Genomic DNA, 25,829 nt, shown 5'->3' with positions numbered 1-25,829 from the left:
CTTCCCTTTTCCAGAGGAACAAGAACATAGGCCCTCAACTCCCAGGCCACTGGGACTACTCTTAAATCAGTAAGGCACTGAGTGCATTCAGCAGTGAATCCTCTCACCTCTGGCCTGTACCCCAGTTCTGTATGCATAAATAAGTAAACCTTTAAAAAAAAAAGTTCCCCAAAAATACACTCAAAGATACCCATCCCTTCATGAATAAGTGCCCAAACAAAATTGGCCTAAAGCAGGGCTGCTGAAGGTTGAAAGCTTGCCCCAATATAAGGAGAAGCCACCGGAAGGAAGTGAAAGTGCCCAAATTGTAACAAAATGAGCAAAATCTAAGTACAAATCAAGGTAACAGCTCCCACTATCACACTCCCCACGTGTTTCTCACCCTGGTGTCTCTTCCAAGTGTCACTACATTTCTCCCGGCCACTGTGCATTTCCAAAGCACAGAAGAAAGCAGAACCTTCTCCACGTGTCCTCTCCTGTGTCTCTGAGCTCTTAAGTGTTTTATAGCTATACCTGGCTGCTCAGCTCCACCCCTCATTGGGTGGGGCAGAAAAACAGAGAACCTCCCCTTTTCACTGAGATGCTTATTACACAACTATAGAACGAACCCTACCAAATCTTCAGAAAGAACCCACTTGAACCAGTTTGCCAAGGTATCTGAAGCTTCAATGTCACTGCATGACACACATGAAACAAACACCAGGTTCCCTTCCTATTTCTCTCTACATGCTTTTACCCACGTTGCCCTGTACAAAACTGCTTTCTAGACCTTCCTTGGCTAATTTTCACTTCCAAGTTCTTGGGGCCAAGATGTGGGTTCGTGAACTGTTCTCTCTCTGAACTGCATGTTACAATGGCCTCCTGATTTTGGTTGATATAAGTCCTGCCCACAGCCGGCCCCAGTAAGCCTCCCAGATAGGGCGCAGAGCCAGGGTTCAGTCCAAAGTTGAACACATTAGCATTAGCAAAAACACGAGCGGGACTGCCTTTCAATCTAGGCCCAAATAAGTTCAGGATCTTGGAGTAGGCCTGGTGTTCTCCACTGTTCAATAACATTACTTTAGGCAGGGAGACAGAGAGCAAAAGAGGAGGATGCTAACTGCATACTGGGGAGTCCTTGGGCGGCTGGGAGCTGAGGCAAAAGCCCAATCCAATCTGCTCTTCTGCACTGGAATACCACTTCCTGCAAGGAAAACTGAGGTGGTTAACTTCTAGTGAGTACCTTGAGAATTTTATGTATCTTGTTCAATCCCTGACACAGTAAATCCTCACTGAAAGTTTACTGAACAAATGAATGAAGCTTCTGAAGGTGATGAGGTTCGTCCTTTCCAAGAAAGCTGGGAAACCAAGTAAGGATTTCTTCCTGCCCCCAAAGACCCAGTATCGTCGTCCTTCCCAATCCCTTTTGTGGACAGAGTACTCACCACTGCCCCAGGATGCCAATCGTCGTCATCAGAAGACCTGCTTTCTGGTTTTCTCTTGGCTAGCTGGCTAGGAGCTAAGCTCCTCCTCTGTGAGGGAAGAAAGGAAACCAAGCAGTTGCAGGGATCCTACAACCGGAGCCCATTCACCCAGATATGGCTACCCATTTTCCCGAGGTGACACTTACCATCCTGGGCCCAGGGGCAGAAACGTCAGGTACCCATGAGCCAAAAGTTAAAGGCACTCAGCAGCTGAGTGTGCCGAACCTTGCAAGGCCTGGCAATGAGTAGACTGGGAGGTGAGCTGAGGTGAACTAATTAAAAAGGCAGCATGGATGAAGGGGGTCGAACCCGAAGCTGGACTGGGCCCAAAATGTGTGTCGGTTGCCAATCTAGCCAAGGCGAAGGGAGAGTCCGAGAGGAGGCGGGTCGAGGTCTGGGGTGGGTGGAGAAGACAGGTGGAGTGTCAGACTGGGGAGAGGGGAGTGAAAAGAAAGGTCACAGACGGGCATGAGGGAAGGGGGAGTTGCTGGGGGTGGGCTGGGGTGGGAGTGGGGGCTGATCACAGGCCAGGAGAAAAGCTGCGAAAAAACCCGGAGGCCTGGGGCGGGCGCGGCGCCGGAGTCCGGAAAACAGGGATTTCCCGAGTTTGGAGTGCGATGCCAGACAGAGACGGCGAGCCGTCGGGCATGGGTCCACGCAAGGCGAGTTAGAGACCCGGGCTTGGGGAAGCGATCCCGGACCGGGCTGGGAAAGGCCGGCAGCAAAGAGCCCCGACACAGCCGCCCACTCTACGCTTCCTCTAACCAAAGCGCGCGTTAACAGCCGCCAGGACTCCCGGGACCCGCCAGGCCGGGTCAATCGAACCTCCCGCCGAGCGGCCGCCGCGCCGCCCATTGGCTGCGTTCGATACGTTCGGCGCTCGCGACCCCAGGCAGTGGGCAGGTCAGTGCCGCGGCCCAGGCGGGGCTGGCCATCCGGAGCTGGAGTGGCTGACGGACCCACTGGGAGGTGGGACTTAGGAGGAAGGGCCCGGCCAACAGCCGCGGGGGCGGTTGGACCGGGTGGGCGGGGCGAGCGGCCCCGGCGGGATTTGGGGCCTGCGGGCGGGATCCTGGCTCCGCTTCCTGGGCGTTTGACCTAGGTGGGTGAGCGGCCTCTCCAATGACGACTCGCACCGATCGGGGCGGAGGGGTTGCCACCAGCCTGAGGAAGAGTGGGGATTATGAAAGGCGGCATGTGTCTGCACCTACCCGTCGCCGGGCCCCAGACCCGGGCTGCACCGCCCTTGAGCATGGGTGGGCGGTCACCTGTCTGGGGATTTCCTACCGCGCGGGTGACGTGAGCAGTGAAAGCCCCAAAGGGGCCCGTTTTCTGTGCAAACTGCCGTGCTCGCCTGTGCAAATCTGTGTTGGTGGAAGTGTGGTTTTGGAGTCAGGCCTGGTCCCAGAGACTCAGTCTTAAAACTTGGGTTTCTTCCTCTTGAAAATGTGCATTGTATTAGTTCCACCCCTACAATGTTATTCTGAGAAGTAATATCTGAAGTGCTCAACAATGTCAGGTGCACGTAGAATAATAGTAAGGGTAGATAGATCCAAAGCATTTACTACCAAACACCTCTAAGCTTAGATACAAACATTCATTTAATGCTCAACTATGAAGTAGGTTTATTGTCCCCGTTTTATAGGTGAAGAAATGGGTTCAGAGGCTAGTAAGGTCGAATGGCACAAGGTGAGAATAGCCAAGATTTTAATTTAGACAATTCTGGCTCCCGGGCTTTTGTTCTTAGCCACCATACTATGGTAAGGAGGGACAAAGCCTGATGTGAAGGTCCTGAAGCGTTTGTAAGTTCTTTTGGAGACCTAGGGTTAGGTACACGGTAAAAATGGATACACATACTAACATTTATTAAAAATGAGGAGGAAATACTCGGTTTTGTAATCCTGAAAATTTAGCTCTGTCTTCTGAAAACCTTTTGGCAATTTAGTAGAAATGCTTCCTGTGGCAAACTCTGGTTTTTCCCCAACTGGAAAATTACAAATCTCAGTAATTTACAGTATTTACAGAGCCTGCACAGATACTCCCTACCTTCACTGGAAACCTGCCCCTAAGATAACTATCACTGTCTAGGAGATGGAGTGCTGTAATGTTTTACTTACTGATGTTTTTAAGTTAATTTTTAAATTTTGAGGTAATCGAGATTCACATGCAACTGTAAAATGTAATACAGAGAGATCCCATTTACCTTTTCCCAGGTTTCCCCTAATGGTAATGTCTTGCAAAATAAGAAGACATGATATTGACAACAATATTAATACAAAATACTCTTAAGATACAGAACATTTCCATCACCTCAGGAGGATCCCTCCTTTTGCCCTTTTATAGCCGCACTCACTCCTCCCACCTTTCTTTCCTCCCTCCCTAGCCATATGTTCTTTTCTGTAATTTTGTCATTTCAAAATGTTAATGTAAATGGAATTATCTAGTATGTAACCTTTTACATTGGCTTTTTTCACTCAGCATAATTCCTTGGAGATTTATCTAAATTGTTGAATGTTCATCACTTTGTTTTCAGTGCTGAGGAGTAGTCTATGGTACAGATGTACCTCAGTTATCCACATGTTGAAGATCATAGGCATTATTTCCAAGGTTGGCATAGGCATTTATGTGCAGCTATTTTTATGTGAACACTAATCTTTATTTCTTTGGAATAAAATTCCAGGAGTGTCATTGCTAAGTTGTATCAACTTAATTTTTTTTTTTAACTGGCAAAATTATTTTCCAGAATGACTGTACCATTTTACATTCCCACTAGCATTACCTGAGCGATCCAGTTTCTCCAAATTCACAAATTTGGTGTTGTTAGTGTTTTTAGCTATTCTGGTAGTTGATTTTATATTTGCATTTCCCTAGTTGCTGGTGACATTAAACCCCTTCAGTGAAATGTCTCTTCATATCTTTTGCCCATTTCCTAATTGGGTTGTTTTTGTTTTCTGTAATTGAGGTATAACTGACATATTAGTTTCAGGTATGCAGCATGATTTGATATATATATTAAGAAATGATCACCACATAAGTCTAATTAGCATCCATTACCATAGTTATAAAAATTTTACCACTTATGATGAAAACTTTTAAGACCCATTCTCTAAGCAACTTCAAAACAGTATTATGCAAATATGCAATATCCTATAGTCACTATGCTGTACAATATAGACCCATGGCTTATTTATAATGATAAATCTACCAATCTGTTCTCTGTATCTATGAGCTTGGGTTTGTAGGGTTTTATTAGATTCCATATATATGACCATATTTGTCTTTTTCTGCTGCTTTCACTTAGCAGAATGTCCTCAAGGTTCATTTGTAACAAACAGTAGGAAACATTTTATGGCTGCAATCATTTCATTACAGATATACACTACATTCATCCATCAGCATGTATTCAGGTTATTGCCATACATTGGCTATTACAAAATAATGCTGCACTGAATATGGGGGTGCAAAAATATTTTTGAGTTCATGTTTTTGTTTTCTTCTGATAAATACCCAGAGTGGATTGATGGATCATGTAACAGTTCGGTTTTTAGAGAACCTCCATGTCTGTACCAATCTGAATATCCAACAATTGTGCATGAGTTTCCCTTTTCTCCACATTCATGACAGCACTTGTTATTCCTGTATCATATATGCAGTTTGCAAACATTCTCCTATAGCTTGTCTTTTCATCCTATTAACTGTCTTGCAGAAAATGCATTTTTAATTTTGACAAATACAGCTTTATCAATTTTTTTCTCTTCATGGATCATGATTCTTATGTCAAGTGTCAGGACACTTTGCCTAACTCCTGATACTAAAAATATTCTCCTAAGTTTTTCCTAAACATTTTATCATTTGTTTTACATTCAAATCTGAAATCCATTTTGTGCTAACTTGTATATAATATGTAACATTTAAGTAGATGCATTTTTTTGTCCTTGAATATTCAGTTGTTCCAGCACCATGTGAAAAAGTGATTAAAGACGACAAATTAGGTGATAGAAACAAACATGTAAAACTTCACAGAGCAGACCAGTCTCCACTCAGAATACTGCAAACTGCAGAGGCAGGAGACTTTCATAGTACAAACAGCAAGGAAGAGAAAAACAGAAAATATTTGATTGATGGGCTACATAGTCAGCCTTGTATAGAGTGAGAAAAAACAAGGAAATAAGTATAAAGCCCAGTTTTTCTGGCATTTGGGGACTGACCAAATTAACATACTGCATTTCAAGTGGAATATATCTAGTTTTTAGTTTACTGATATGACATCCTTGGGAGGAACAGCTCCATCTTGGGTGAGGAAATTATTTCAACAACCATTTATTGAAAAGGCAAAATTTCTCTGCTTGCCTTGCTTTTGCATGTTTGTCAAAAATCAACTAGGCATGTTTGTGCAAGTATATTTGTGGGATCTCTATTCTGTTCCACTGATGAGTTTAACCAGTATTACACAATCTTGATTAGCATTGGTTTATAAGTCTTGAATTTACAAAGAGTGACTCCTCCCACTTTTCTGGGAAATTTCTAGGAGTAGAATTAAAATGTTTTAGGATAGGAACAACAGAGAGGAAAGAAAGAGATATGGATATCAGAGGAGAGAAACAGCTAGAAAATCCCAGAAAGCAAGCCAGATAAAATAACAGAAGAGGGAGCTCTGTCACATTTTAAGAGATTTTCTGAACCTCATCCCATCCTTCAAGGTTAGAAAAACTAATTTCACAGAAAATGAGTAATTAAAAAGAATCAAGGTCATATAAAGTTATTGTAAAAGAACCATAAGAATAACATTACTACAATGAACGCATATCAGAAAGATGTGCCACAAAACAGATTAAAACTGCAACGTATTATTTCAAAACAAGCAAAAAAGATGCTAAGAAAGTTATATGAGACATGACAGAACAAGATAAATCAGAATTAGAAAACCCAGAAATGAAGTGACAGGTCTCAGGAAAGTATTAGCAATAAAAGAAAAATTCATTTTAGAAATTAAGACTAAGTTAGAAAATGCACAGAGCAACATATGGTACTTCAAATGAAAAAAAAATTTTAAGCAGAAATTTCTAAAATTCCAAACAAGTTCGTCAGAAAATTGAAACTATATATATTTTTGCACACTATTTTATTATGTTGAAGAATTGTTAATTTTAGGTGGAATAATGATAGTAAAATACTTATCCTTTAGATATACATACAAAAATATTTACAGGTTAATTAGTATTATATTTAGTTTTACTTCAAAATTATTTTGGTTAAGAAGGGAATAAATAAATCAAGATTGGCCATGAATCAATAGTTATTGAAACTGGGTTATGGGTGCAAAGGAATTCATCATATATTATTCTATTTCTGTATGTGCTTGAAATTTTATATAAAACAAAAAATACAAGCAATTAAAGACATTAAAAATATAACAATTACAGTCACAACAATATTTTAAAAGGAAAACAAAATAAAATCAGTGAATACCACATTATTACAGCATCAACTTACTGCTTTGAAAGGGATAAGCAGGAGAAGGGATTTAAGCATTTACTTTGCCTTTCTGGTATGAATTTTATTTCAGGGCAAGCAAAGATCTAGAGGATGTGAAATGGTTTTCTTTATAGAATTAGAACTAAAAAAGAATGACAACATTAGAAAATCATCATTTTGTAACTGCTAGTAAAACAGTTATAAAATAATCACTAGTAGATACTAAGACAATTTGGTGAAAAGTTGATGGGGAACTCTATGATGCAGGCTCAAGCTATCATCGCCTGAAATGGATGGTGTCTGGGATCTGAAGTGGGCAACGGAGGAGAGCTGTCAACCAGGAACACCTGTACTCCTATGTAAGTGAAAAATAAATTTTTATCAGGCTAAATTACTGAAATATGGAGCAATTCATTACATAAGTAAGCTTATTGTAAAAGTATACATCTATATATCTTAAAACACATAATGTGTGTGTATATATATATATTTTAAAAGAATACATACATATCCAAATACATACTAAACATATTACTGTGTATGCCGAGGTCAGGGAATAGGGGTCAGTGATCAAAAAGGGAAAACAAAATAAGAAAGAGGCCTACTATTAATGAATGATGAGTTCACCATGCACTGAAGAGCACGATTTAACTATTAAAGAATTAGAAATAATAATTTAAAAAGGAGTCAAATTAACCTACCCTTTTTCAATAAGAGCCCAGGCTAGCTTGCTGGGAATTACCTTCAGCCTTAACGAACACAGAATGGTTCTGGAAAGAAAGCTAAACTTCAAGCAGCCAATCCAGAAGCAAGGTAGGAGAGACTGGACCCTCCAAGGATTTGTGTTTTCCTGGGCTTCTCTGATAGTGAAAATAGAATTTAAGGAATCAAGACTGAGCCTGCTGAACCCTCTACCATGTTTACCAGGAAGCCTCAGCCCTGCAAAGTTCCTCAAATTGAGAATTTCCCCCATATCTGAGAATTTCTCCAGACATGGGGGAATGGACCTGGCTAACTCCCTCTCCCAAGTAGGCAGAGAGAGGCTATACAAAGTTCATCTGGGCCTGAATAGGTCCTCCTGCCCACCCTTTCTATCTGCCCATGATAGGCAGAATAATCACAACCCCATCCTTATGTCTACCACCTAATCTCCAGAAACTGTATTTATTTTATTTTATATGGCAAAATGGGCTTAGAAACTATGGTTAAATTAAAGATCTTGGTTTGGAATGATGATCCTGGATTATCCTAAGGGCCCAATACAATAACAAGGACATGCAGTCACCCATAACCATAAGTGGAAACTGCAGAGAGAAGATACAAGGATGGAAGCAGAGATCAGAGAGCAGGTATTTTATTGCTGGCTCTGAAGATGGAGGCAAGAAGCCATGAGACAAGGAATGCAAGCAGTCTCTGGACACTAGAAAAGGCAGAGAAATGGATTCTCCCCTAGAATCTCCAGAAGGAAATACCTTGATTTTAACTGGATTTTGATTTCAGATTTGTGATCTCCAGAGTGGTAGATAAATCTGCTATGCATTACACTTGTGGAAATTCCTTACAGTGGTCATAGGATACTAGCACACTGGCCCTGCTACTGGTCAGACAGCACGAATGTGTTCTAAAATACTTAGATGTGTGAGGCTGGGGAGTAGGAATCACAGAAGACTTCCTGGAAGTCTCTGCAATTGGACTGACTTGGGTTCATAGTATATCGTTATTACCTGTCTGACCTTGTGTAAATATTTAAGCAACGATACATCATTAATAACGCAGTGTTTATGTAGGGATGCTAAGAATTAGAATGTTTTAATTTACCTATTATGACGTAATCACCTAATTTTTAAAAATAAATCACCTCTACTTGTGGGCTTACATACATTCATTCAGCAAGTATCACTGTGTGGCTGATGTCATACACACGGCAAGCTCATGTCGACAACACACCCTGAGCTTTTCTCACCTAAGCTGCCCCTGAGTTTCAAGTCAGCCCAGTGCTCAGACTCACGGCCACCACCCTAAACGCAGGCCCTTCACATACCCACACACTGGTCTCATGTCTCCTGACTGGATCCATCCCGGCCGGCAGCAGCACTACCCCTTCTCCTCCCAGGCTGTTTCTGCAGCTGTCAGGAGCAGTCTCTCCCCTTTTACTTTGTGCCCTAACAAAAGCCCTCCACTCACTTGGAGGACAGTATGCCCCCCCCTGTCTCTTCCTTTCTCGTCTCTCTGTATCTCTCCCTTTTCTTTCCTTCTCCTTCTTTGAGTTCCCCAAAAGTCCCTTCCTATAGCCCAGAAAGGTCGGACTGGATGGAACAAGGATTTGTATTTTCCTGGGCTTCTCTGGTAGTAAAAACAGTCTGTTGAGTCTCTCAACAGACTCATATGCTTATCCAATTAACTATAATCCCTGTCCTGTGGAGCTCCCCATTCCACGGGCTCTCCTAATCTCAAAGCCTTCCACTCCCACCCAGCTCTTAACCTCCAGGTCTGAAATGCTGACTTCTGTCCTTATAATGTCTGGACATATTCACCCTCCCTTTCCAGAAAAAAAGCGGGTCCAGGATTGATGATCCTTATATCTGAGATTGGGATTAGTACACCCTTTACCCAATCCAGATTCAAGGTTCTTTTTCTAAACACTGAACTGCCTTTTTAGGGTGGGTTGAGAGCCTGAACATTAAAACAAGAAGCAGCTACTTTTAGCCCTTTTGGGTTTGGATTGTATTGAGTGGATGTTGTGTGGGAAGTCTGGCCAAGTGATGAAACTATGGGCAGGCAGGCAGGGGATCTGAGTTCTAATCTGTACTGATATGGACTTAAAATGAATGACACTGGGCAAGTCTCTGCTCTCTCTAGGCCCAGCTCTCTAGCCAGGCTGCACCATGAGGAGTTGACCTTCAGTAAGGCTGTGTTTGAGCTTGTAGGTTCTACTCAGCTACCCCTAGCAATGATGCACATTGGCCATAAGAGGGCAGGCAACCTCAACTCAGAAGTTGGTACACTAAAAAAACAAATCAACTTCAAAAAGGAACACAAGGCACCAAGGAAAGGTAGATTACCCAAGGGCACCCTACAAAATGGCAACAGAGTAGGGGTTAGAAAAGGGTATTAGAATTCCCATAGAATTCCCAACCTAAGGGGAATTCTAGTTGGGAGGCCCAACTCTAGGTGTGGTGACAAGAGAACTTGGATTTCAATCTCTTTGAGGAGATAGAAGTGAGGATCTTAAAAATCTAATATTGAATGTATTGCCCAAAAAGGATTTAGATGAAAGTTGCAGAATTCCTTCCCCAGCACAGAATGAAAAGCAGGAATTAGTATAGGATTTAGAGAAGGTCCCTTTTACCCCCAATTCAGGGGGGCCTAGCAAATTAATCTGATTTTCTTTTCTCTCCCTTTCCTTTCCAATAATCTAGTTGAAGGGCCGGGAAAGACAGGGACTAACATGTAACTAGAGTTCAAAGGGTTAATCTCCATGAATTCATTCTCTGACAGTAGCCACAACCCTTTTTCCTCCCACCTCTCTCCTCTTACAGAGATCCCATTGGCAACTGTCTCTGAATTCCTACTTTGGTGTAATTCACCCAGGCCCAGAGCCAGTCTTCTGCGCCCTCTCAGATCCCAGAACTCCAGGGCTTACTCTAGGTGAAGAGGGAAAGAAGCCTTTCCCTCAGACCTCTCCCCCTTCGTGGGACATGAGCCCTCTGACCAAAGAGCTTCTGTCCCTGCCACTCACACCCCCCACACACACATACACACAAACACATTATATCTCAGACAAGGAGATTCCTTGTATTCCAGCCTCCAGCAGGCGTCCTTGTGACCAAATGGTGGAATGTCTCGGGCAGGGTGGGGGAGGGTAGTACAGGGTCTAAGGAGATGCTTCTCCCTACCTCTTCACTTCTCAGATTCAAGCACATCCCCAGAGTTTAGAAACCTCAAGCTTCTCCCTCTGGCTCCCATCAGCAATGGGAGGGAAGACTGGGGGATCATCTGCCTATAAAGGCCTGAGGCCCAAAGGGTAAACTGAGAAGGTGTGGAGACTCAAAAGTTGAACCTCTTGGCAGACAGATTTGGAGTCAGAATACAAGAATAGGGACAGGGAAAGCCAGCGGACTGTGACAGGGTAGTCAACAGATTCATGAGAGCAGCAGGTAGAGGCCCTGCTAATTTCTCTCCCTAAAAGTACAGATACAGGACTCTGCTGCTACCAAAGATGTGGCCACAGAGGGAGACCCCCTAGGGTAAAATGAGAACACCCAGTTTAAAAAAAAAGAATCTTCATAAAAGAAGTGCAAACCTCTGACATGAGAAACGTTCCCTGTCAGGAGGGGTGATATGCTCCCCCATACATACAAAAAGTAATGATGTAGAGAACAAAAGGTATGGTCTAAATTAGCAGCAGGGGTTCAGCCACCCTATAGTAAAGCACTGGTAGAGAAGAAAGGTTAATCATCCCAGTAGAAAATGACACCATGCACCAGACAGGTAGGGGTAGTTCTACCAACCCTAAGGCTTCTGGGAGGGTCAATCCATGTCTCTTCACAATCTCCATTTTGACCAAGAAGGGAGTTAAGGTTTCTAGATGTTGGGTGAGATAATTACATATCCATCTCTTCAACAGAGATCTCCCAGAGGTCACAAATCCTTATCTGGTTGGGGGAAGAGAGGAATAGGGCATGAGATATCGTCATACCAGGAGCCATGCGTCAAAACCCGAGAGTCCACATAGCTATAGAAATAGCTCTAAGGCTAAAGTGTCCTGAGGGAATAAAGGCAGAGCCTCCCTAGGCACCAGAAGAATGATGAGTCAGGTTTCCATGGCAACAGTTCAATGCAGTCTCTTCCTACTCCCAAATTGAAGGAGGATAAATTTCAAGGGAATTCGGGGCCTAGGAATACCACAGGAGTACAACAAAAAGGGTGGACAAGTTGTTACAGGAAGGTCACATCATCCTGACACTGCCCCCAGTACCAGTGGGCCTCAAAGCTCAGCTTGGCACTCTCATCCTCTGCTGGCTCAAGAGGTGGACCTGGGAACCCCTCCCCTGGAAGCGTCCATGCAGCCCTCAAGTTCCCTAGTTTGGTGGCTGTCAGGTCCACTTCAGTCCTGGCCCTCTCCCCACCAGGAATAACCTTTGCCCAGTCCATTTCAGGACGGGGAGCCCCGGGAGGGCCCTGTTCATCCAGCTCGCTGGGGGTCACTGTGTCCAGGAAGCTGCCGATGGAGACACTGTCCAGCCGGTCAGTGGAGCTAGTGTCTGGCAGGCTATCCCAGCTGCCTCGCCTCGAGCGGGCTGGGCTCCCGCCTGTCAGGCTATATTGGCTGCTGGTGAGGCTGCTGCAGTGGCTGGTCAACGTCCCCCGCTCTTCCAATAGCCAGCGAACTGCTTCGATGCCCTCATTCAAGGTCACCAGCTGCTGCAGGATCTTCACGTCGATGGCTCGCAGGTAAGCCTGAGGGAGTGGGAGAAGGAATCAGTCCCAGGTCTGGGTCATGGGTTTCTCTAGTGTTTCCAGAGGCCCCTGCCTTGTGGTCAAACCACCTATGCTTTAATTTCAAGCAGCAAGGAAATAGAGTGGTTTGGAGTGTGGGCTCAGAAGCAGACTGTTTAAAATCTCAACCCGATTACTGATTAGCTATGTGACTGTGGGCAGCTTTCTTTGGTTCTTTGAGCTTCATTTTCCTAGTTCCTAAATAGGGCTAAAGCACTCACCTCCCAGGTGGCTAAGAGAATTTTGAGATACTGTCTATTAAATACTAAGCACAGTTGGCATAGAGTAAAGTCTCAGTAAATATTAAATATTAAAATCTGATCCTACTGAGCTTTGAATTTCTTTGATAGGTTATTACCTATTGAACAAGTCCAGATCTTACTAGTGAGATGCAGCAACAGCCAAAGAGCCTGATGGGGGCCAGGTGTTAATTGGGAAGTAGACGGAACAAAAGGAGGCAGGACTGGGGAATAGAGAGAGCGCAAACCTGCTCACCAAGTCCCTTCAGAGTGTTGGTATCAATTGCTGAGGGAGAGGAGGATTGGTTAAAATTTAGAAGGGTCATAATCATACTGGCTGGGGATTCAAGTTTACCCCCATCACACACCAGTCTCCATGTCTGTACTGGGATTAAGTGTGACTCACTGGGTAATCTCTAGGGTCCCTTTAGCCCAGATGCACTGAATTATCTTCTCCAAGCACAAGAACGAACCTGTCCCTCCCATGCTCAACAGCTTTCATGGTTTACATTCTTAGTGAAAAAAATCTATAAACATTTTAGCAACTGGCTTTCAACACAGCTAACATAATACAGCTCTTGCCCCTCTTTGTTGCCTCAACTCTAGCATACTCCCCTAGGACCCCAGATCTTCCTACATATTATTTCTTAAATTTCATTTTACTGAACTTTCCTCTTAATCAAAGTAAAAGATGTATACAGATTAAGATGGTAAACAATTCTTCAAGATTAAGAAAATTTCTCCCACCCTAATCCTAAACCCCAGGGACAGCTACTATTCATTTTTTTTTAAGATTTATTTATTTATTCGTACAGAACTGGGGTACAGGCCAGAGATGCAGAGGGTGAGAGGATTCACCAGAGACAGAGTGGGGAGCAGAACAGGCAGATCAATGAAGTACACTGCTGAGGGGAGCAGCGGGGAGGTCAGGAGAGGTCTGCAGCGCCATGTGGATCTCCAGGGCAGGTAGGGATTGAACTCATGCGGAAGTAGCTTAAGCTTCTTTGTGCTGTGCTTTAACCCGCTGCGCCACCAGGGAGGGCCCACTATTCATTTTTTTAGCAGCTTAATTGGACATTCATTTTCTAATCTCCAAGTAACCTGATACTTCTTAAGTTTTTTGTATTTTCTGTTGATTTATCACACTGGAAAAGGTTACAAATATAACCATTTCCCACTTTTCTACTATATAGACACATATCTTTACAATAGATGCAATAAAATAATCTAGTGTTTATCTTATTAGTATTTTGAAATGCTATTTCCATCTAAGTCATGTAGTTTACTATGGCTACTTTTCATTTCTCATAAATGTATGTTTTCCTTAGAACTACTATGACAACAGCAATTTTTTGTGTAGAATAATGGGGTGTAGGCCAGAGATACAGGGGATGAGAGCATTCACCAGGGACAGAGTGGGGAGCAGAAGAGGCAGATTTACTGAAACACACTGCTAAGGGGCATAGTGTGCAAAGACTAGAGAGGTCTGCTATACCATGTGTGGGTTAAATCTCTGTCCTGGGCTCAAACTCAGGGCATAGAAGTGATAGCACTGAGACTTAACCCCTAGGCCACCAGGGAGGCCTGACAACAACTATTTTGTTTAGTCTGCTATTAGTAAGACATCCCCAAACCATCTTGTCTGTTATCTGAATTCCCCTCTCCAGGCTTTCAATCATGTCATATCTATTCCATCTTCCTAGACATATCTTTTTAAAAGCTTTGTGATATGCTCCAATCTCTCCCTGTTGTACGACTATCTTCCAAATCTCCCCTCATCTCATCTTAAGGGGCCCACTTTGCCCCTTTCCTGAGTGTCCTGGATCCCAAGTCCTCTTTATGGATTTATTCCTTTATTTGTGCATAGTGTTCTTCCTCCAATAGCTTTCTGAGAAAGTCTGCATAGGTGTATTTATTAAAGCTTTGCATGTTTTTAAATGTTATTATTCTCTCACACTGTTGATGTTTGCCTGGGTAGAGAATTCAAGGTTAAAATATTTTCTTAGAATTTAACACATTATTTCATCGCCTTCTAATTTTCCACTGTTACACTTTAAAAATCTGATCCCAGGGCCCTCCCTGGTGACAGAAAGGGTTAAGTCTCATCACTATGAAGCTATTGGCAGCCACTGTAGTATTAGTCCAATCCCTGGTCAGGAAGCTGACCCCGTGGCACCCCGTGAGACCTCTCCTCTCTCATCCATTGCTCCCCTCAGCAGTATATTTCACTAGATCTGCCTGTTCTGCTCCCCACTCTATCCCTTGTGAATCCACCCCCTGCATCTCTGGTCTACACTCCAGCTCTTGTGCGCATAAATAAATATATCTTAAAAAAAAGTCTGATGCCATTCTAATTCACATAATGTGTTATGTGTCTATTTTCCCACTCTTTCTGGAAGTTTTTACAATCATCTTTTTGTTCCTAGTGTTCTAAATTTTCACAGGCTACTTGTTGGGCTCTTTTAATCTGAAGTGCATAGCTTTTAAGTTCTGAGAGATTTTAATTATTTCTTTGGTGATTATTTCTCCCCCAATATTTTTGTGTTCTTTCTGGAAATCCTATTATAAGGCTAGAGGACCTTCTGGATTGATACTCTATTTTCCTCTTCCATCTCTTTCCATATTTGCTCTAGTTTCTGAACTATTTCAACATTATCAACATTTCCATTGAGTTTTTAATTTTTTTCCTATCTTGATTTTCCTTCCAAGAGGTATTTATCATTATTTTTTAAATTATTATTTGTTTAATTTATGCATTCAAAAACTGGGATGTAGGCTAGAGGTATGGGGTGGGGAAGGGGTGAGAGGACTCACCAGAGAGACAGAGTGGGAAGCAGAACATGCAGACTGACAGAAATACACTGCTGAGAGGAGCAGCAGAGGAGACGAGAGGTCTGCTGTGCCATGTGGGCCAGCTCCCTGGCCGGGGATTGAATTTAATTCCTGTTACCACTAGGGAGGCCCAGTATTTACTGTTTCCTGACGATTTTTTATAACTGCCTATATTTGTTCATGGCTACAATACTATCTCATCTCTTTAAGGATGTAATTAATGACATGCCTTCCTGTTCATCTCCATTTCATTCAAATTGTTTTTTTCTGTTTGTTTAGCTGTAAGTAGTTAGAGGGCCTCATCAGATGTCTTATGATCTTTAGTTGCTGCTCACCAAAAGTGGGTCTCTAAATAAATTTATTGGAAACTGTTTGTGTGAAGCTTGCCAACTCTGAGCCTCCCCAAGGGTTATCTGGCTAGGCTGTTTGACTGGGTAAGGCCTGAAGTCAGTATCTTTGTGTTTGTTTTTTCTCTCTTGAGTTCATCATGTTCTCCATATTATGTCCATGTAGGGAGTAAAATGTAAGCAAAGCTGCCAATATTCTGGTAGGGAGAAAAACTAGGAAGGTTATTTAATAATATTTAGTACATTTTCTTTCATCCCTCTTGCCTTCAGCTGCATGTGGTGAATCCAGAAATGTTTGATGCTATTATTTTTCAGCATATCTAAATATATATCTTGTAAATTTTACTGAATTAATCAAGAAACAATTGTTTTACTCACATCCACAGTGATAAACTAGAATAAGACCAAGAACTTGTACATTGAGAAAAATATGGGGACTGAAATTAAACAGACCTAGATTTAAATTCCAGTTTTGCCATTCATGAGCTCTATGAAAATGGGCCTCCCAGGTGGCCTCCCAGGTTAAGTCTCAGCTCTGTCATTGCTACTGCCTAAGTTCAATCACCAGCCCTGGCCAAAAAGCTGACCCACATATGGTGCAGCAGAGCTTTCCTGTTTTGCTGTTGCTCCCCTCAACAGTGTATTTCAATAAATCTGCCTGTTCTGTTCCCCACTCTGTCTCTGGTGAATCCTGTCACCATTACCACCCCACCTCTGGCTTATACCCAGTTCTATGCAAAAATTTTTTAAAATCAAATGAACTATGTGAAATCATATTTTTCCCTTAAACCTTCATTTCTTCATTGAAAAATGAGGATACTATCTAACTTCAAGATTTGGGTCGAGAACTGGAAGGAATGTTAACATGTATAGCATACTCCCTTCACAAGTATTAGTTAATCAATGGTAACTATTTGACTCTATATGTTATTACAGTCAATTTCTCTTGTGGTCAATTTATCATGTTATAAACAAAGAACAAAGTTATTTATGCTTTTGGAAGAATATCACATAGTTATATAAAACTATTATTTGGTGCCTGGATTTTTTTTTTATAACAGTTTAGTTTTACATCATTTTGTACATTTTTTTTCCATCTCAATTGTAATCCCCGCAGGTTTCCCATCACCAAGTCACCCATGTGCCATCACCATAATCCCGTTGGTGCCTGGATTTTTTAATAATTACAAAGGTAATGGAGAAACTGCCCCTACTTAACAGAAGCTTGAAGTTTCAATAAGGGACAAATATATTAACAGTGAAATCAGTAATCCTAGTCCATAGTCAAACTAAATATGTTAAACAAACAAAAAATAATTAAAAATATAAATAAAAACCAGGAAGAAAAATGTATCAGACAAAACTTATAATAATAATAATTCTCCTGCTTTCCCTTCCTCCTCCTGGTGTCCTTTCTTCTTCCCTCCCTCTCTCTCATTCTTCTGTTCTAGTCTTACTAAAATTTACATCTCTAGTCTTCTGCTAAGGAGTGACTGGCACCTGGCTGGCTGCCCAGCTTGGGTGTAGATCTTAGAGTATGACTCTTTTTTTTTTTTTTAGATGACATACTCCTCTTAATATGCTTTTATGTTAAGAACTGGAAGGAGTATGTTAACATGTTAACATGTATAGCATATACATACGTTAACATGCATCGAACCTGAACTAAACTAGATAAAACACTACATGTCTACATTCCTGGCAGCAGTTGTAACAGCATAGTTAAATAGAGAAATATAAACATCCATTATTTATTTTACTTTCTTGACATTGTGAATATGTAAATAAGATAGATTAATATTGTGAATAAAACATGAAAATACACAGGAAAAATGTCAGTGATTTAATTTGCGCTAGCATCAACATTTATTTCTGATTTCAAGACTGTACACAAATAAAATAATAATTCTACTTTTGATTACTTGAAGTAGCTCTGAAAGGATATACCAAAGTCCAAGTGCATCAACTGATTGAAAAATGGGAAACCGGGCCCTCCCCGGTGATGCAAGGACTAAAGCACAACACTATGAAGCTATCCCAGCCACCCCTGCCAGGGAGGTGACCCACATCGCTCTCCTGACCAGCCCACTGCTTCCCTCAGCAGTACATTTTAGTACATCTGTCTGTTCTGCTCCCCACTTTGTCTCTGATGAATCCTCGTACCCCCTGCACCTCTGGCCTATACCCCAGTTCTATATGTATAAATAAATCTTTAAGAAAAAATATGGGTAATCACTCAGCTACTTCTCAAAGTAGGAAAAAGCCCTAGTTGCTGCTGAGTTTTTATAAAAGGTTATAAATTACATATACTTTCTGATTATGGCTTTCTGTGTTGCCTAGTAGCTACAGAGAATTAGTAAATTACATCTAGACTAGAGCTTCTCTTCTTAGTATTACTTTTTAATAAAAAGTTTATTTTCTTCACTAAGGGCTAAAAACTTCAAATGTTTTCAACACTTGCCAAAATGATAAATTTGGAAATCAATTTTTTACTAGATGATAATTTTCCCTTTATTTTTACTGCAGTATTTTCGATATGTAACATGTTTTAGGCATAAAACATAATCACTGCATATTGTATATGATCACCACAGTAACTCTAGCTATCATCCATCACATTTACAAATTTTTCTTGTGATGAAAACTTTTGAGATCAACTGTCTTAGCTCTTGGCTTATGATTCTTAAACATAACCAACCCTATTGTTTTCTACCTCACTCGCACTCCCCCAGTGCAAATGGATGATTTCAATAAATACTATGTAGAGCCTATTACGTGCCAGCCATTGTGTGTGCTGCAGGTAACAGGCCTAGACTGATTACAGGAGAAAGATGAGGAATCAAAGAAGACTCTCAGCTGACCCAGAAATAATCTGCTGCTTCTAATTCCTGTAGTATAAAATGGTTTGCTGATTTCAGCTTTCCCCACTGCTGACTTGGAATTCAGCTTTTTTTCAGGTCTACTAAATTAGTTTCTACTCCTCCTTCTGTTTTTTCAGCTTCCAAAATTGTGTTCCTATATCTTTTCTCCTACCCTTGTTGTCATCAGGGGCTCATGCTTCTAAAATAATCCAGTTGACTTTTCAGTACAATTTCAAGAGGGACTGGAGGTAAAGCACGTGTTCAACCTGCCAATTGAAATGGAATTCCCTCAGACTATAAATTCTTGAAGGTCCAACTCAAATGCGACCTCCTCTAGGAAGTCTTCCTGCTCTTCCTCAAGATGGGATTAATCAATTCAGTCATAGAACAATATTTATTAAGCATTTTTCATAGGTATGGAATTGTGTTAAATAAAGAAAAATACCATCTGTCACCCTTAGGGTAAAATAAAACAATACTAGCAGTTAAAATTCAGTATGGTGCCTCCCTGGTGGCACAGGGCTTGAAGTCTCAGTGCTTCATGCCATAGCCAGCCACCTGCAGCATGAGTTTGATCCCCAGCCTGAGAGCTGACACACATGGCACAGCTGCTCCCCTCAGCAGTACATTTCAGTAGATCTGCCTGTTCTGCTCCCTTCTCTTCCTCTGGTGAATCCTCTCACCCCCCAACCCTGCACTTCTGGCCCATACCCCAGTTCTTCATGAATAAATCTTAAAAAAAAAAAAATTCAGTATGGCAATTGCTAAGAGAAACAACAGTCACACAGAGGGCTCTGCACACATACAGGGTCATTACCCAACCAGGGGAGGTAAAGAAATTCTTTCTGGAAAAAGGCACGAGCTGAGACTTGAAGGTTAAGTAGGAGTTAGCCAGACCCATAGAGAGAGGCACGCTAGCCAGAAGAAACAGCATGTGTCCCTACAATGCAAAGTGACCTTTCCAGATCTGGCCGCTTCATTCTGTAAAGACTTCCAGGAAGCCCTACCATGGGTTCCAGAGCACCCATCATGCTGTACTAGAATTATTGCTCTATCTTCCTCCTTCCCTACTCCAGTCTGGTGCCAAGGACTAGATGGGTCAAATTCAGTTCTGTGATTCTCTTACCTTTACTACCGTTGGTCCCAAGGTTCAGGAGGTTTGGGTTTACTATGATGATAGAAATGAATCTGAGAACCAAGTTCTGTAGTCCTGTGACAGTGGGATTTCTTGACTGTGAAAGCATCACACCCCAGAATAGAAGAAAGCAAGGCTTTTTTTTTTTTTTTTTTGTCAGAAAAAAGGAACAACTCATTTCACACCATCTCTTTGGAAATAGGAAAGGGATAAATAGCTCAGGAGAGACACAGCCTAGAAGGTTGCTTACCTACCCCAACTGCCTGAGGTTGATTCAGGTGCCTGACTCTTCCCGCTAACACATATACATCAGGTTCTCTGCTGGACCCCTCATCTCTCAATCCAAATCAGTTCCTGAGGTAAGAATCCAGAGGTCCCAATCCTAGCTCCCTGGTAGAGAACTGAGATTCAAGACTATTGCTACTTGAAAGGTTCTTAGAGATCACAATCTCCCTTTCCCTAAACCCCTGAGCCCAGGGTCCTCCTGGCGGTGCAAGGGGTAAAAGTGCAGCACTGCGAAGCTAGCTGCAGCCACTGTAGCAGGAGTTCGATCCCCGGATCTCCTGGCCAGGGAGGTGACCCACTGGAGCAGCAGACCTCTCCTGTCTCTTCCACTGTTCCCAGCAGCAGTATATTTCAGTAGATCCACCTGTTCTGCTCCCCATGCCGTCTCTGGTGAATTCTCTCATCCACCCACTCCCTACACGCACAACTCTGACCTATACATCAGTTCTTGTATACATACATAAATCTTAAAAGAAAAAAAGAAAAACTGAGTCTAGTAGAAGAGAGAGTCATGCTCAATAGCACAAAATGATACAGTAAAACCTGAACTTGAACTCATGCTTTTTTCCTCCTTTCCTTAAGTTTCTTCTCAATCTGTTGTCTTAGCAACTATTTGGGTAGGAGGATTAAAGAGGGGAGGATACTATTGTTTCCCCTTCCCACAAATTAGAGTCTGGCAGGATCACTAAACCTTTTAACTAGGTAAGGGAAGCAACAAGGAATACGCCTAGAGTCAGGGATGACCTTGGTCTCAAGGGCCAGCCTGCCCACTTCCCTAGGTAAGCTGGGAAAGGGACAGTTAGTTGCAGGACTGTATTTACAAGGTTTGGACCAGCTCAATCACAAGTGGCTCCAAGGGGAATTCCCTGCTCTACTCCTCGTCCTTGCTAGGTACAACCCAGTGGGGAAAGCAGAGTGCATACAGAGATCAAGGACACACACCTGGCTCAAAGACGGAGAAAGAAACGGCTCCAGAGGGAGCTTCTCCCTGTTCTGGTCCCTATGTTCTTCATAGGCAGCCTAAGAGTCCAGGTCAGGTTAGTTCAAGTACACAGACAGATGTAGTAAGAAATTAAAAATACCCCCTTTAAGTTCACAAACAGGTGATCTCCACTATAGGCAGGGAAGAGAGCCAGAAACAAAGCAAGGTTTCTTCAATGGCAATGTGTGTGGGCTCCTGTAAGCCCCTTAACACCTGCAAATGAGTTTCATCTGTAAGATGGGGAAAATGATTACTGCTTTCCTCATGTCAATGACATAAAATGTGTTGGAAAGTGTCTGGCATAAAGCAGGTCTCAAATGGTAAAGATGTAAAGTGTAGGCAGACCATCTGGGCTCAAAGCCTGGCTGTCGGTGTTTTTTTGTTTGTTTGTTTGTTTGTTTTTGTTTTTTTGTATGACTTTGGGCAATTACATAACTCTCTGTGCCTCAGTGATCTAATAGCGTAGCTGTGAAGATTAAGAAACTATCTTGTAAAGTGCTGGGCCGGGTAGGTGCACTTAGTGAAAGCTAAGTTTCCAAAGCAGGGCAAACTAACTAGATAGGTTCTTTCTAGGCCTTGGGCTAAAGTTTGTACAGTGAGGTAAAACTAGAGCCTTCCCTTGGGTGGGCAGTCACAGTCCTGCTCTGGAGAAGTTGGCATTCACCTCCAACCTTTAATGCCAAGTGCACACATGGCATTCAAACCTTTTTCCTAGGGGGTCTTTCCTGTGTTGCTCAGTCTACAAGGCTCTCCTCACAGCCTCTGAGGCTGTCTGGGAGCATCCATGACCACCACCCCCACTCCCTCAATAGCTCAAGCTGGCACAGAACTAGGTACACAGTGGGGGGTCGGGAGAGGCTTATAAGCTGACACTCATTGTGGTCTCCTGGTCCTAGGCCAGAGAGCTGCTGGCAATTTCTCAGTCCCCCAGAACTGGCTGCAAAGTGATAGCAGGTGTAAATCACCCCCTTAACCGGAACCAGAGCCTTGGGTGTTCTGGAGAGGGTGAAGGGAGGGGGGGCAGGCAACTGCCTTTTTGGCTCTCCTAGACCAGCAGCAACAGGGCAAGAGGAGTGTGCCTGTTTCCTCCTCATCACATGCAGGAGGTACATATAAGAACCAAATAGCCAGTGTATGATGTACCTGAAGGGCTGGTGGGGAGGACCTTGGTGTCAGCTAAGGTTCTAGGAATTTTCAAATATTTTAAATGGGGTTGAGGGGGAGTGGTATAGGCAAAAGAGAGGATGTTTTTAGTGGCCCTAGTTTCCATTCATATCTCTTCTGTGCAGAGTCCTGCCATAAAAAACTGAGGTCACAGGTACAAACCCCGGGACTAGTTTGCAGGAGAAGACCAAACTGATTTATCTTTTTCTAACCGTGGCTGGAGAATAGGTGGCCTGACACCAAGGGATAGGTGTGAGATTTGTGCTGTGCTTGGGTCTCAGGGCTTTCCAGTTTTCACCTTTCTACCCCTTTCCAATTATTTGGCAGAAAAAAACTCCCAAGAGCTTGTGCCCCACGTCTTCGGGATCCCTCAACACTCCACTCACCCAGGAGGGCAATTAATAGATCTCAAGGTTTAAGGACAGAGGTGGGAGAGATCCTGCTAAGTTAGGTGGGGAGTATCAGCTGCCTCCTGTCCAGCTCAACTCTGGGGGCGTGAGTCTGTCCCTTCCGGCCCTCCGCTAGGGACTCTGTCCCCCTGGTCAGGGGACCCCACACTCACCAGCTCCATCCTCAGCGCCATGATCTTGTCCCCCAGGCCGTGGCCTGTGCTAGGCGCCCCTGGGGGCAGCAGGGCACCAGAGGTTCCCGACTCCCACTCGCCTCGCAGTCCGCGCAGCAGCCCCTCGGGGGTCTTCCTGCCCACCTTGCCCTCCACGTCTCGAAGGTCAGGCGTCTGGGACTCCACAGTCCCCTCCATGCGGGCTTATGCCTGGACAGAGCTGGGCGACCAGTCGCCAGGGTCCAGTTGCCGGGGGTCCTTCAGTCTCCCGGCTAGTACTGAGCGGAACCGGTGGGTCCCCGCCCGCGAGGCGCGGGGGCGGGAGGACGGTGCCGTAACGCTCAGAAAAGCCGCGCAACGGCGTATATTTGTGTATATAAATACTCTAGTGTTGCGCACACAAATCTTGGCCACCGGACGTTGGAGACTGGGCAATTCTGGATTGCGCCTGAACGAGCTCTCAAGCAGAGCTCACACTGTGCCTAATTAGGCTGTTTAGCCCATCAGGCGCCCAGAAATTTTTTTGCCGAACGGAGGCTAAGCATTCACAGGGAGTGGGAGTTTAAAAAACACTGATGAGGGAGGGCTACAGAGAGTTTTGGAAGGCTTCCTGGAGTGGAGCAGCTGAGTCTAAAACAGTGATTAGAATTTAACTATGCACACATACCCTCCTGGTAGCCACTAAATTTAGACTAAAGGAATATAAAGTTCTTCTGACCAGAGAGGAGCAATCCATATTGAAGCTGAAGAGGTACATGGGACCCAGATCATGTTTGATCTTGTAGGCTGATGTTTCTTAAGCTTGACTGTGCATATGTATTATCCGCAATTTTTAAAATCTAGGTTATGATTCTGTAAATCCAGGGTAGGGCCTGCGATTCTGCATTTTTAACAAGCTTCCGGTTGATGATCATAGGATTGGTCCAAGGACCCCATTGTTGAGTAACAAGGTTATAAAAGATGGTTCTAAGGTAGTTGGACTTTATTCTACAGGCAATGAAAATCCTGAAAACCTTTTGTTTTGTTTCTGGCTTGATTTTGGTTTTTAATCCAAGTAATTCCAGAAGGATGTACAATTAAAAACAAAAAAGTTACCTTGATTCTATCTTTGCCACCGCTAACTCCACTCCCCAGAGGCAAGCACTCTTATCTCTTTTTTCCCCTGATGTTTTAAGTCTACATGGACTTCTACCACTATTTCTTAATTTTAAATAATTTCTACAGACTTCCTATTAAAATAAGTATTACACTGTATTCCCTTCTTCAATTGACCCTAATATTTCTATTATTTTAATTCATCTAATGGCTACCTGTGTAATTTTATGTAATTTTCCCTTGACTCATGGAAGAATTTTAAATAAAAGACTGACCAAAAAAACTTTTGCCTTTTGAAAAGCTATTCTGGGGGGAAAAAAAGAAAAGTTACTCTGGGTGGTACAATGAGAAAAAACTGGATGGGTAAAGATCTGGAAGCAAGACTATTTAAAAGGCAGAAACAGAAATAGCCTGAACCAGGAGCCAGTTGTGACGCTGGAGAACTAAAACAGAATTACCTTACTTAGGAGGCAAGACTGACAGGACTTTTTATTTATGGTTGTCTTTTATGGTTGATTGGCAGGAATTTTATTTATAGTCTTCAATAAATATTCATTAAAAATGATTCATTAAAAAACTGAATATTATGGGGAGCCTACTATGTGTTTGCCTTTGCGTATGGTGCAGGGACAAGAATAAGTGAACAGGCCTACGCTTGCAGAAGATGAGAAATCAAGAGCCTCTGAGCTGGTTGGCCTCATATGCCATTCACCAAAGAAGGGTATCCAAGAAGCCATGGTGGCAAGAAGTGGCTACAGCAGTAGCGCTGAATTGGAAGCACCTGTGAAGTCCTCCCAGCCCCCTGCTTGATGCGAAGGAGAAAGTTTAGAAATGTAGATAGTTAACAGATATTGAGAGTGGTTGAGTCTTCCATGGAGACCGTGAGGTGGGGGGAGCGAGAGCAACTCTGAGGGGCATTTTTTTAAATGCTAATAAAATGCATTGGATTTCTTCTGTTCACATACTTATGAGAAAAAAATCACCCATTGCCTCAATTCTTAAGACAAGCACTGTGAACATTCTGGGGGACGTCATCCCACAATTTATGAAGCAGATAGAATAGAGTTAAATGAAAAAAATCTAACTGATCTTCTGGCTTTGTCTCCTTTTAATCCACTCCCCACGAAACAGTAAATGTTCTCTGAAATCAGATAATAATGCTTTCCTGCCACTCACTTCTAATAAGTATCACCATCACTAAAAACTGGTTAGAAATGCAGTTTTTGGCTCTATACCAAGGTGCTGAATCAAAAACTCCAAGAATGGGGTACAGTGTTGTGTTTTAATACACGCTCCCAGTGAATTCAGTGCAAGCTGAAGTTTGAGAATCACTGTGCTAAGTGCGTTAACTTCATCACTTTGTAAGGATTATCACTGTTAGCAGAGTGCAGGAGTTCAAGTGGAATCTGGAGACAGGTGGCTTAAGTATGAAGCCAGCACTGTGACAATGGATCTCCTTTTCCCTGAGAAGATTGGGATAGTAAGGGTACCCACCTCATGAAGGAGTTGTGAAGCTAGTGACTGGCATGGTGCATAAACACCATCTAAGTCCATCACATAACTACCCAGTTCACAGATGCGAAGTGGCTTGCCCACGGTCGGGGTGAATGCTAGAATCAGGGTTTTCATTCCCTTCGGCCTCTAAGGGCCTGGCCAGCCCCAGACGTGGGCGCAGCCAGGTCAGAGCAGGGGGGGCGGGGAGGGCTGTGTCGGATACCCGCAGCCTGACGCCGGCGCGCCGTGGGGCTCTGGTGCGGGGAGCTAGGGCTCGGACTCAATCGCGGCAGCCGGCCTGGGCGCAGGGGAGCGGGGGACGCCGGCAAGGGTCCACGCAGCCCGTCCGCAGGCCCCGAAGCTCCGGCGCTGGAGGGCCGCAGACACGCCGCCCTA

At 43.2% G+C, this 25,829-nt stretch overlaps 3 protein-coding genes across 5 annotated transcripts in view; 1 reads left to right on the top strand and 2 right to left on the bottom strand.

Annotated features, from left to right (window-relative positions):
• Positions 1-1,697, bottom strand: part of RAD54L (RAD54-like (S. cerevisiae)) — a 23,437-nt gene extending 21,740 nt beyond the window's left edge. The window contains exons 1-2 of the mRNA XM_004678958.2: positions 1,610-1,697; positions 1,425-1,511 (exon numbers count right to left, since the gene is read on the bottom strand). Coding sequence (XP_004679015.1) covers positions 1,425-1,511; positions 1,610-1,612 — 90 coding nt within the window. The 5' untranslated portion in view covers positions 1,613-1,697. The remainder of the gene's footprint in view (positions 1-1,424; positions 1,512-1,609) is intronic.
• Positions 1,698-7,222: 5,525 nt separating this feature from the next.
• On the bottom strand, positions 7,223-23,211 carry LURAP1 (leucine rich adaptor protein 1). Of its 2 annotated transcripts, XR_001145249.1 has the most exons (3): positions 22,845-23,211; positions 11,450-12,398; positions 7,223-7,293 (listed from the first exon to the last, which is right to left on the bottom strand). XR_001145249.1 is itself a non-coding variant. In XM_004678953.2 (2 exons), exons 1-2 carry the CDS (start codon positions 23,040-23,042, stop codon positions 11,877-11,879), a joined length of 720 nt encoding a protein of 239 aa, XP_004679010.1. In that variant the 5' UTR covers positions 23,043-23,211; the 3' UTR covers positions 7,292-11,876. The 2 variants fall into 2 exon arrangements, 1 of the variants encoding a protein (XP_004679010.1); XM_004678953.2 differs by having other exon boundaries at positions 7,292-12,398.
• Positions 7,259-25,829, top strand: part of POMGNT1 (protein O-linked mannose N-acetylglucosaminyltransferase 1 (beta 1,2-)) — a 28,312-nt gene continuing 9,741 nt past the window's right edge. For both annotated transcript variants that reach the window (XM_012722381.1, XM_004678955.2), the window contains exon 1: positions 7,259-7,297. The gene's annotated coding sequence lies outside the window, so the exon portion shown is untranslated. The remainder of the gene's footprint in view (positions 7,298-25,829) is intronic.

The sequence above is a fragment of the Condylura cristata genome, unplaced genomic scaffold, assembly GCF_000260355.1.
Source record: "Condylura cristata isolate star-nosed mole 26May11 unplaced genomic scaffold, ConCri1.0 scaffold00008, whole genome shotgun sequence".
Taxonomy (NCBI): Eukaryota; Metazoa; Chordata; class Mammalia; order Eulipotyphla; family Talpidae; genus Condylura; species Condylura cristata.
Note: the sequence above shows the minus strand (reverse complement) of the source record. Positions and strands in the feature narration are given on the sequence as shown.